The sequence below is a fragment of the Littorina saxatilis genome, linkage group LG14 (genome assembly GCF_037325665.1).
Source record: "Littorina saxatilis isolate snail1 linkage group LG14, US_GU_Lsax_2.0, whole genome shotgun sequence".
In the NCBI taxonomy this organism is placed as follows: Eukaryota; Metazoa; Mollusca; class Gastropoda; order Littorinimorpha; family Littorinidae; genus Littorina; species Littorina saxatilis.
In genome coordinates, this window is record NC_090258.1 from 36555529 (window position 1) to 36567869 (window position 12341).

At 41.2% G+C, this 12341-nt stretch overlaps 1 protein-coding gene across 2 annotated transcripts in view; it reads right to left on the minus strand.

Moving 5' to 3' along the window:
* LOC138947699 (endoplasmic reticulum junction formation protein lunapark-B-like) overlaps window positions 1–12341 on the minus strand; it is a 21022-nt gene that overhangs the window by 2610 nt on the left and 6071 nt on the right. For both annotated transcript variants that reach the window (XM_070319230.1, XM_070319229.1), the window contains exons 3-11: window positions 11672–11859; window positions 10976–11034; window positions 10306–10346; window positions 9051–9137; window positions 6992–7037; window positions 4411–4587; window positions 3554–3727; window positions 2732–2845; window positions 1–2262 (exon numbers count right to left, since the gene is read on the minus strand). The exon at window positions 1–2262 is cut by the window's left edge and continues 2610 nt beyond it. In XM_070319230.1, coding sequence (XP_070175331.1) covers window positions 2018–2262; window positions 2732–2845; window positions 3554–3727; window positions 4411–4587; window positions 6992–7037; window positions 9051–9137; window positions 10306–10346; window positions 10976–11034; window positions 11672–11859 — 1131 coding nt within the window. In that variant the 3' untranslated portion in view covers window positions 1–2017. The remainder of the gene's footprint in view (window positions 2263–2731; window positions 2846–3553; window positions 3728–4410; window positions 4588–6991; window positions 7038–9050; window positions 9138–10305; window positions 10347–10975; window positions 11035–11671; window positions 11860–12341) is intronic.

Genomic DNA, 12341 nt, shown 5'->3' on the forward strand with positions numbered 1-12341 from the left:
AGTAGGAGATGCATGTTGAGTCCAAAACCTCTGCTTGAACTTGTTGTGGATTCTTAACACCTTAAGACGGTCCTTAATTCAGCCCCAAGTCCACTTAGCAAAGACTTCACGGAGTCTTTTTACCCAAAACTCAGTGCTAAAGCTTTGTGCGGCCAGCTTCGCGAAGTATACTTTGCGTAGTCGACTTGGCCCAGTTAAGGACAGGCTTTAAGAAAAGCTGGAATTCTGGTTTTAGGTGTAGCTCCATGCACCCATGGAGGTGCTGAGTTTGACACATTGTGGAAGAGAAGTTGTTTGATTTCCGTGGGCTAGTTATGGCGGGACTTAAAACTGTGGTGCTGAATACAGTCTTGAAACAAAGGAGCCACCACTTTCAACAAACTTATTTTGATTTCTGTTCTTTTGCGTAGCAGGACCTGTTTGTGCTGGATATTGATTTTTGTGTTTGACAGAACAGAACAGAGCCAAGAGGATTTCACTTGTTTGTTTTGATTACACTCAGACCTGAGCTCTACCAGTGGGAAAGAAAGGCCTGTTTTCACTTCTTTCCTGCTGCTTTCTGCTATATAGTGGTACAGAGGGAGTCTTATAATGATGTTACATAGTGACACTATGAAGAAAACATCTGAGAAAATAAGGTCGTATACCAGAGGGAGTCTTATAATGGAGGGTTTAAACGAGAGGTTCGACTGTACTAGTTCACTTTTGATTTCTAAGAGCGATATTCAGTGGGACTTCTGTGGAATAATTATGTGGTCAACAGCAAGACAGTGTACAAAGGAATTTCTCCTGTCTGGCCATATTATCAGTGTACAACAAGCTTCTTCTTCTTCTTCTTCATTCATGGGCATCCCACATTCACTCATGTTTTTAGCACGAGTGGATTTGTACGTGTATGACCATTTTTACCCCGCCATTCAGGCAGCATACGCCGATTTCGGGGGAGGCATGCTGGGTATTTTCGTGTTTCTATAACCCACCGAACTCTGACATGGATTACAGTATCTTTTCCGTGCGCACTTGGTCTTGTGCTTGCGTGTACACACGAAGGGGGTTAAGTCACTAGCAGGTCTGCACATAAGTTGACCTGGGAGATCGGAAAAATCTCCACTCTTAACCCACCAAGCGGCAGCGACCGGGATTCGAACTCACGACCTCCTGATCAGGAGGCTGACGTCTTACCACCACGCCACTGCGCCCGTCTGTACAACAAGCAATTCTGGAGAGATTTTTTTTTTTTTGAAGAAAAGCACTACCACTATCTGTTAGTCTCTTTGGATTTCCGCAGACTGATTTTAGTGGCATGTGCTGAACTTGACAGCAGTCTCCCTATCAAGCCCCCTGTGTGTTTTGTCATCACACTGACTGAATCTAAAAATGCGCACTCTTCTTTCAGAATGTGACATCACTTCAACACAGCTTAAGTCTCAAGATAGCCAACTGGGCACTGTGTGAGTAAACCGTTTGGAGAGTTCTCTTTTGATTTCTACAAGCTTAACGACTACATCAAAGGAAAGTGCTACTGCACTCTACTAGCCAACTTGAAACTGAGTGAGTAAAACGTTTTGAGTCGAGTTCTCTTTTGATTTCTACAAGCTTCACGACTACATCAAACGAAAATGTTACTGCTTTCTACTACATGTAATCTATTTAGATTTCTGCTTACTGTGCACACTTGGCACAGCCCTGAGAGAAGTGATTATGCTGCTGTCTACTATACTCCTTTTTGATTTCTGCTGGATGTTTGCAGTGGGACCTAGTTGCTTTAAGTATAAAAGTTGTGCAGGAAAAGTTCTGCTAGTCCGTTTGCATTGAAGTGAAACCTGCATTGTTTCTACTACTGTTATGATTTAGAAAACTATTTAGAAAATGACCCACTTTCAAAGCAAGAGGCTGTGGGATGAAAGTTTGTAAAAAAAAAACAGTGCAAAAAAATTTCTAATCTCTTCTTATTTTCACTGGCCGTTTACCGGTGTGACCTGAGCAACCTAGGAAAGAAAAGTGCTAGTGCTGTCTATTAGTCTGTCTTGTCTGGCACTGACTGTTTGTCCTGGGGTGTATCAGTGCGTGTCGGCGTGGTGTCAGACGTCTGTTGTGCAGAGGAGTCAGGTCTAGCTTCAGGCTGTGCCGCTTGCTGCGGCTCTTTGGTGTCTACGCTATCCTTCTTCTCCTCGCTTTCACTTGCCTCATCACCGTCAGCGCTGTTGTCTTCCTCTGCTTTTGTCTTTCCTGTTTCTGCTTCCTTGTCACTCTCTGCGTCACCTATGAATACAGAATCGACTGAAGAAAAGACTAACACCACTAGAATGAATGAATCAATTTCTTGGACACTTTTCTGATAGCAATATTCCCATTCTTTAGTTTTCACATACACAACACAACTGAAAAATGTTTGTTGCAAGCATCTGACATCAGACATTTCACACACACGCACAAACACACACACAAACACACACACACACACACACACAGGTTGAATAAGAAAGGAAATAAACAACCAAACAGTTCATACACACAAACAAACACACATACATGCACACAGGTTGAATAAGAAAAGCAAAATAAGGTAACAACCCGATTTAGCCTCATGTGAGTTTAACGCAATAACGGTCCAACAACTGAGTGAATGTCAAAGTCGGTTGCTCTTCTTTCAGTATGTGTCGTAATTTGGGAATTTGCCCCTAAAAATGATCAAACTCTACACTGCATGATAACCATAAACCATACTCACTGGATTGGGCAGACGACCTGTTTGGAGCGGGTACCTCAGGAAACTCCAGCTTGGGTGCAAAGGGTCGCATTTTTCTGGCTTGGTTCATGTTGTAGCAGTAACAGCATCTAAAACCTGAAGAGAAAAACATCCTTTTTCTTAGTGCCAACCCTACGCGCTTCTGATTACATTTTGGTTGAATGTTAGACTGTCACTTCAAAGTAATATCATACTTGATCCTAGACAATTCTGGGAAGGGTTTACTTTCATTATGTACCAAATCAAAATACTCTAGCTTGCAACAGAAAACAACTATGACAAGAAAACTGCAACACTGCACCTAAAAACACTCTTTGGTAGCAATAAATTCATCAAAAGATGCTGTTCAATCATTTCTTAAAGAAGATCCAAAGCATATGACTTTTTTTCCTACATTTTGGGACCTTTCTTTTTCAGATTTTCTTTACACAATCTCTGTTAATTTTACCTCCATTTTTGCTCCATCCTTTTTCAAACCTGATTTTCTCAGATTATTTATTTAGATCTTAAAGGGCACTGTGGGTCCACTGTACTTGAAAGTCAAAAGAACTCTCAAATACTGGAAATTCAAAAGATTCACTCAAATACTGGAAATTCAAAGAACTCACTCAAATACTGGAAATTCAAAGAACTCACTCAAATACTGGAAATTCAAAGGACTCACTCAAATACTGGAAATTCAAAGGACTCACTCGAATACTCAAAATTCAAAGGACTCATTCAAATACTCGAAATTCAAAGGACTCACTCAAATACTCGAAATTCAAAGGACTCACTCAAATAACCGAAATTCAAAGGACTCACTCAAATACTCAAATTCCTCTGGCAAGGCCATGCCGTTGTGCGAGCTGCAGAAGCGACAGACGAGGGCAAATCTGTTCTGCGGTCCGTCCCCGACCAGGTAGTCAATGAACTTATCCATGGTCCCTCTGTCCTTTGGTAACACAGTTCGTGGCATTGGGGGGCCTGGGGGTGGACCTGCAATCATTTGTTAGAACACCAGTTATGACACATGTAACCACAGGAGACAAGAAAGCTGCTGCAATACATGATACAGAATGAAATGTCTATAACGACCATCCCAGGGACTAACCAAAGGTGGTCCTCATAGACAGGTGGTTGCTATAGAGAGGTGGTTGCTATAGAGAGGTGGTCACCAAGGCGGACTGTACCATGAGTTAAGACAGCTGCTATGACAAAATATTAGGAGACAAGACCACTCTGACAACACATGTAACAGTATAAGACAAGCCAATTGCTACCAAATATGTGTGACACTATGAGATAAGGCAACAGCTACAGATGTCTTGAATACTTCAGCAAATGATGAAATATCTTCAACTCTAGTGAATAACAAACACTTTCATTTTCGTTCTGTGCATAGCTTTCTCATCAGAATGTGAAAGACTGTTAGGAAAACATGTCAGCTTTATGCCTTACTACACACTGGGAAATTCGGACAACAATCTGGCCTCCCCATTCATATTTTTCTCTGAAACACAGCTTGGTCAATCTGTCATTTTTTTTCCAGCTGCCTTCAGATGCAAGAAAAATTAGTCAAGATTACAAACAAATAAAATCTTTTACAAACTAATGACAGGCACACATGACACCCAAAATCAAAACTTTGCACAAAACGTAACGACACTAAAGGTACTAACTGTAGCGCATGATCGGGGTCGACATGGGGTTACGCATGCCAGCAACAGGCGAGGGTCGGTTGGAGTTGTTCCACTGAGGACGCATACCGGGGGTTGCCATTGGTCGAGGGCCGCGAGGACTCATGATCACTCTCGGTGACGGTGACACTGGTTGCACAACCACACGCTGTCGCATAGCTAAAACAAACAAGAAAACATTCTCATTATGTTCATCTTGTCGCAGGAATGATCTCCTGAAAGCAATTCACTAATGTAAATGGTTTAATCCATAACGCAAATGTTGTCAATCGGCTACAAACAAGCAAACGATCTATCTAAGTTATTCACTGTTGTGTCACTATACTCGTAACGCACATGTCGTTGCCAGTGGCTTTTAAGATATTAATTCATAAAAAATTCTCACTATGGACAGAGTGTCACAAGCGGCTTTAATATTAGCATACTTTTATGCTGTGGGGTTAAATGTATTGTATTGGAGCGCCTGTGTTCCTCTATTTCGCCTGTCATAGGTAGACGCTGGTTAACTGCAGGTGTCTCGTGGAGCTCGTGCTCAGGTATTTCACGTGTGTTTTGCTTGTATTTTGTAAGGTGAACTCAGAGCTAAATTCGAGCTCGTAGATACTCCTTTTTATTCATTCGTTCTTTGCCTTTAGCCGAGGGAAGATAGCTTGCGTTCCAAGCGAATCCGTTCTTCGTTGAACGTAGGGTCTGTTTGCGTAGAGCAGATGCCGGAAACCTGTTATCAACGGCAGGGGATATGTATGGCTACTTCAATACAACCAGGATGTGGTATGTAATCATTAAATATTATGTTGTGTGTGTTACAGTTAAATTATTCTCAGGTTTAGATTTGCTTATTGACTTCTGAAAACCGGTCAATCCAAGATGGCGGAATGTATAGTGTGCACGTGCGTGTTTGTAACTTTGTACTTGAACGGTATGAAGTTGTGAGTTCGTTTTGGAAAATGGTTTGGTATATGATTGAATGAACGTTTTGCTTGAAAGGAGAGTGATTGACAGTTTTGTTTATAGAATGAATTTGGTATTATTCGTTGGACTTCATACTTAGCAGAATTAAATGTATAAGTCCGTTGGTATGTGTGTTCGAGATGCATGAGAGTGAGAGTAGAGAATTATGTCCATTTAATCCTGCACTTGGTTGTTAAGTTATAAGGACGGGTGGGCGATGTTACTGTTACCGTGAACTAAGTCTTGCGTTCACCATTCCAGGTTGTTGGGTTTTCACCATGCTGAGGTCTTGACCTACTAGAGATGTCTGCCTGCTCCACTTTCGACGACGGCACTGCTCGCCTGGCAAGGACTCGACGTCACCGATGACTCCTGTCGCTTCGCACCACGGCCTCGTTGACTCCGGTTCATGAACGATTTCGGATACGCAAGCACGGTAACATTAGCCTTAGCCCGTCCTAACAGCTAAACGTGCAGGAGCTATAACGTCATAATGAACTGAGCGAAAGTGAGAGGTATGAAAGTTTCTAAATAATTATTCTTTGTTGTTATAGGCTTTAACGCTGGTTGATCTTTGTTGTTGTTGTGGATATTGCCGAAAGAAAGATTTGTATAGTTAGATAGTGTTGTGCGTGTATTTATGTTATGTATAATTGATTGTTTGTAAGAAACGTCCTTAATCTACTGTTCGTGTCAACTTGTGTTTTGTGGTCGGAAGAGCAAGATTGTTTTGAGTCGTGGATGACAGACTGCGTGCGTGTTTTGTGCATGTGTGCGTGACAGAGAGATGTTCATTTTTTGAATGTGAGCAAGTGGAGGGATGGTCTTATCCCATGTAAAAGGTGTGTGACCAAGTGGAGGGATGGTCTTATCCCATGTAAAAGGTGTGTGACCAAGTGGAGGGATGGTCTTATCCCATGTAAAAGGTGTGTGACCAAGTGGAGGGATGGTCTTATCCCATGTAAAAGGTGTGTGACCAAGTGGAGGGATGGTCTTATCCCATGTAAAAGGTGTGTGACCAAGTGGAGGGATGGTCTTATCCCATGTAAAAGGTGTGTGACCAAGTGGAGGGATGGTCTTATCCCATGTAAAAGGTGTGTGACCAAGTGGAGGGATGGTCTTATCCCATGTAAAAGGTGTGTGACCAAGTGGAGGGATGGTCTTATCCCATGTAAAAGGTGTGTGACCAAGTGGAGGGATGGTCTTATCCCATGTAAAAGGTGTGTGACCAAGTGGAGGGATGGTCTTATCCCATGTAAAAGGTGTGTGACCAAGTGGAGGGATGGTCTTGTCCCATGTAAAAGGTGTGTGACCAAGTGGAGGGATGGTCTTGTCCCATGTAAAAGGTGTGTGACCAAGTGGAGGGATGGTCTTATCCCATGTAAAAGGTATGTGACCAAGTGGAGGGATGGTCTTATCCCATGTAAAAGGTGTGTGACCAAGTGGAGGGATGGTCTTATCCCATGTAAAAGGTGTGTGACCAAGTGGAGGGATGGTCTTATCCCATGTAAAAGCCTGGCCAGATCGGAGACGTGGAGGTAAACTGTTTACACAAGAAGAAGTGCGCTTTTTAAAGAAAAAAAACACATGCTCACAACAAACAAAAACTCACTTGTTCCTGGAGTTCTGTCCATGTGAATTGGAGTTTCTGTTTTCTGCTGAAAAACAGAACACACAGGCTCTCAGATGCTGGTACATTTGAAACAGCAGACCAAAAACGATCACACTCAAAGCCTAACAGGTTTTGTGAACTTACAATCAAGCAATAAGACAAAAGGCTCAAATTTGTTGAAGACCTTTTCCTAATACCAAACATGACATGACTACAGTGAAAACTGTCAAATACGGTCACTGGACTTAGCGGACACTCGCAGAATACGGACAGTCAGTCTCGGCACGGACTGCTTTACACTGTAAAACACCTGTACGTTATGGCCACCTCGGCATTACGGACGCGGACACGTATTTTGGGTCCATAATAAGTCATATACCTGCTAAATACGGACATCCACAGCAAGCTGGGAAGTTCTAAATATGGGGACTCTTAAGTGTCCAATAATGCAGAGGACACAGAAATGCCCCTGACAAAACCATGCAGCAACTCTCCACAATAATAATTGACACAAGAGGCGAAGCCTTCAAGGCTCACGTAAGAAATCGACAAACAGTAACACAAACTCAATCACTCTGTCACACATACACACACACACAGTAAGCATAGGTGAAACTGTGCAAGAAAGGGAGACCCTGGATCTGCCAATTAGTCTCGGCCCGCTCACAATAACAATGACCGAGACTTTCAGTAATTCCTTTGCGTGACGTCCAACCCTCTTACGTCATAATGTGACGTCTTCAAATAGTTTCTATCACACACGTCAAACACTTTTGACCGAGACGTAATCTTCTTATGCGAGCTTTATCCATAGACTCGGAAATGTTAAAGTTTCTATCACACACACACGCACGCACGCACGCACGCACGCACGCACGCACGCACAGACAGACAAAGTTTATCATCGCATAGGCTACACTTACGTGAGCCAAAAATCATATTAATGCACAAACAATTGATGAAAGAAAACTCAAAAACCTCTAGGAGCATGTGACCCTCTTCAGGCTGAAAAAAACAACAACTGACATATCACCATACAGAATATTGCATGCATTTACAAAAAATCTCACATCCAAGGAAAGAACTTAAACTAGAGAGTTCCTTCTCTGGAGTGTCTAGTCTACTATGAAGTGACTAAAGTAATTAATAGTTATTGTTGAAACATGTACATGTGTAAGGCATAGATTACATTCAACTGTGATTAAACCTTCCACTTCACCTTGGACAACCGAATGCCAAAAATGGCCATACAAGTAATAATCAAAAAAACAAGAAAGGTAGGTTGTTGGAACGTTTGTTATTGACAAAACAATACATTCACAAATATATCGACCCAACGGTCTTTTAAGTGCACAGACAAACAATTAATAACGAAAACTTATCTGGCTGATTTTTTCTCCCGCCTGCCACGAAGCCGCAAGCAAATGAAATTAATTAATTAATTAATTAAGCAAATGAAAGTTATTAATTGTTTGTCTGTGCACTTAAAAGACCGTTGGGTCGATGTATTTGTGAATGTATTGTTTTGTCAATAACAACCTACCTTTCTTGTTTTTTTATTCTGAATTTTGGAACGTTGGCAGTCTCTTTGTTTTTAGATTTATTCATACAAGTAATATTTATGCCTACTCATGCAAGAAAAACTAGTAGCCACGCTAGTTGCTGCCCAAGTACACAGAAAAAGAAGAAAAAGAAGAACCAAAAGGTGAAGAAGAAGAAAAGAAGAAGAAGAAGAACTCAAAGAAGAAGAAGAAGAAAAAGAATAATAATAATAATAACGGGTATTTATATAGCGCCGTATCCGAAGTTCAAAGCGCGTATGCCGTGTGAGATGTAAATCTTTACACTATATATCACGCATTCACAACGGCCAGTAGATCAACAGCCTATAGGCGCTGCATCCACCTTTCACGGCCTATTATTCCAAGTCACACGGGTATTTTGGTGGACATTTTTATCTACGCCTATACAATTTTGCCAGGAAAGACCCTTTTGTCAATCGTGGGATCTTTAACGTGCATACCCCAATGTAGTGTACACGAAGAAACCTTCTACTTACTTCTAATTTCTTGAACCTTGCTGGATCAAACTTTTCCAGGATTTCCTTTGCTTTCTTGTATGTCTCCTTTTCCATGACGTCCTCCAGCTGGTGAAACCAAACAGTACTAATGTAGATTAAAACCTGAGATGTGTTTGTGTGTGCGCGTGTGTGTGCATGCATGTGTCCTTCTGTGTGTGTTTCCATCGACTCTATAACCTTGGCAGGACAAACCAAATTAACCTTCACCTTGCATTCACATGGATGGAACTAAAAAATGTCATGAATCCTGAAGAATTTTAAGGGTGGGGTCTGGGGGCCCCCAGACGCTGAAGGATTTGTATAATTAAAAACCAAAAAAACGTCACCACAGACATTACGAATCCAGATTTCCGGCATATACCGGAAAAATCCCACCCATGCATTCAGCACCTGTCACTGTTTAGACACCGATTTCATAGCTACACGTACATGTACAGTAGAACACCCTCCCCCCCCCTCCCTTGATTAGACCTCCCGAATTAAGACTTTCCCCTGTTAAGGTCGTGCTTCCCTAGCCTTTCTGTTCATAGCATACATTATAATTTACCCCTAATTTAAGACTTCCTCTCTTTTACTTTTTAAGACCTGATTTTCTCAGACAATTTCTGTGGTCCTAAATGAGAAGTTCCACTGTACATCATTCTCGTAATAGATGGATGCATGCCAAAACTTGCTGTAGCATTTAAAACACTGACATCTTGCTTCCATTTCTTGTTTCTAACTGTTAGTTATCAACATATGTCTCTCTTTCTATTCTTTTGCTGATGCTTTGCTGTAGATAATTTTATTAACACAAGGTGCTTGTTATTATGTAGCAAGCTGCTGACAAAGTCATTACTGTTTTTGCAAGCTGCTGCCAGTGTTGTGTTTATTGCAACCTGCTCACCTAGCTGTATGCAATCTGTCAGACAACCACACCATTCAACATGATTTGCATGAGGGCAAAGTACCATTTGCTTCATAGGACTGCCTTCAGGGTGTTCTGGGGCTTAATGATCAAAACAGCCCACGACCTCACACCCTCTCCATAAATAAATTACTCACATAAATCGTTTCGATAATATCGCTCTTTTTGTTTCAGGGCATAACCTGGAAATGTCCATAATACGTACTGTATATAGCTAGGTTTAGAGGCCTGTGGCGATGTACACAATCATAAGTCTGTTCATAAGGTGCATGTGCATGGACTTTATGTATCCATGCACTGTTTATGTGGCAATGTCAGCATACTCACAATCAGTTTCTTTTTCTCTCTCAACTCATTGACAGCCAGATCTGCAAAAGGAAATCATTAATAAATCAATCAATCAATTATTTTTCATTATTCTATTCATTTGTATTTTACAACAATGTATAATATTAGAGACATCCAATTTGGACACAGAACAGCTACTCGTCAATAAAAAAAATATGGTATAGGTGTTTTCCCCTGGTTTGGTTTTTGGGTTTTAATGTCCCTTCAGCAGATGCTAGCTGCTATTCAAGACCGGTGTTTTCCCCTGAAAACTAGAAAACGATATGAGGCATTTCATGGTTGATTATGTCGACTTAGGTTTAAACTGATGATTATCTGCTACATTGATAAATAGGGAGGATATAATTATAATATACATTACACTTATGACATGTTTTTGTGTGTGTTGTGATTGCAGTCATTTTCTTTTCCATACTGCTCCCGTCCAGTCATTTCGGCCTGCCAGCTTTTAGTACTAATCTGTACTTTAATAACTATCTGTACTTTATTTCCCCTGAAAGCGGTGTATGGCTGCCTGAATGGCGGGGTTAAAACGGTTATACACGTAAAAACCCACTCGTGTAAAAGCATGCGTGAATGTGGGAGTTTCAGCCCATGAACAAAGAAGAAGTGTTTTTATATTATAACGATATAACAAAAATATACCTACCATTGGCAGACACTCTCTTGACAAAGTACCAGTGCATCAACTTCCTTGCACCCCATACTCTAAAAAAAAAAACAACTCATTTTTTAATACAGCTTAATATTTACACTTTCGCTCCGTGATTTTTAGTAACAGATACATCTACAAGCTTAAAATATTCGACAACAGAAGTTAAGCTTACAGTGCAAAGGGAAAAACATGCTGACTACGGTGCTGAAAATGCACCTACTCTGCAATACCCTCTGATGAAAGGACACCTTTGCACAAAGGACATGCTGTTTATCAGGTCTTACGTAAGCAAGATACGCCTGTCTTGAAAAAAACCAGCAGTAACGGGACAATTTTGACAAAGGTGCTTTGTCAAGGCAGGTAACTCTGTTCTTACACAATTCTTGACTCTGAAGAGGTTCAAAACGTTGAGTACAGTGGAACCTGTGGTGAGCGGACATCCTCAGCACTAGCCTGAAGTGTCCCTACACTTCATGTCTTCTCTCATTACAGGTATACTTCTGTCAAGTTGATTTACAAAGTGATGACAGGTAGTGTCTTTCATTAGCTAGGAGTTGTCCTCTTATTGAAGGGGCCGTACATTGCAGGTATACAACTTTATCAACAACTTCACATACAGACACAGGCACAAAGACACACTCAAACAAACACTCTCTCTCTTTCTCATTCCCCACGCAAAAATATACTCACAGAAAAGGGAAGACAAGCAGGGGTATTGAGTACAGGGCTCTGTCCCGCCATTTCTCAGGTAAGTACAGAAAGTAGAAGAGCACCAGAGCAACAATGTACAACACTATAGAATACAGTAGTATGCTGGCCGCAACCTTCTTCTGTAACTGTTGATTCTCACGACGACATCTCTGCAGGCAGCTAATATCCTGAGCACAGACAAGTAAGGTAATACATGCAAGTCAAAAAGCTGGAAAAATCAGTGATGGTTATAAGTCATTTTCTTATATGGTTTAGCCTTATGAGAACGAATCCTAGTTCTCACAGAAACCTGTCACTATGTTGCGCCAACCAAGCATAAAACAAAGTGATTTCTTTATATTCGTCACAACAACAAACAAGAAGGGCAAAGCCCATACGACTCACATGCTTACATAGCAATGACATCATACACTAAGAACTGCTTTACACATTTTTCCTACCAAAATACATGTGACCTTGACCCAAGGTCAAGGTCATCCAAGGTCATGCAACACAAAGCTGTTAATTCAAGACATAGGAAGTACAATGGTGCTTATTGGCTCTTTCTACCATGAGATATGGTCACTTTTAGTGGTTCACTACCTTATTTTGGTCACATTTCATAAGGGTCAAAGTGACCTTGACCTTGATCATATGTGACCAAATGTGT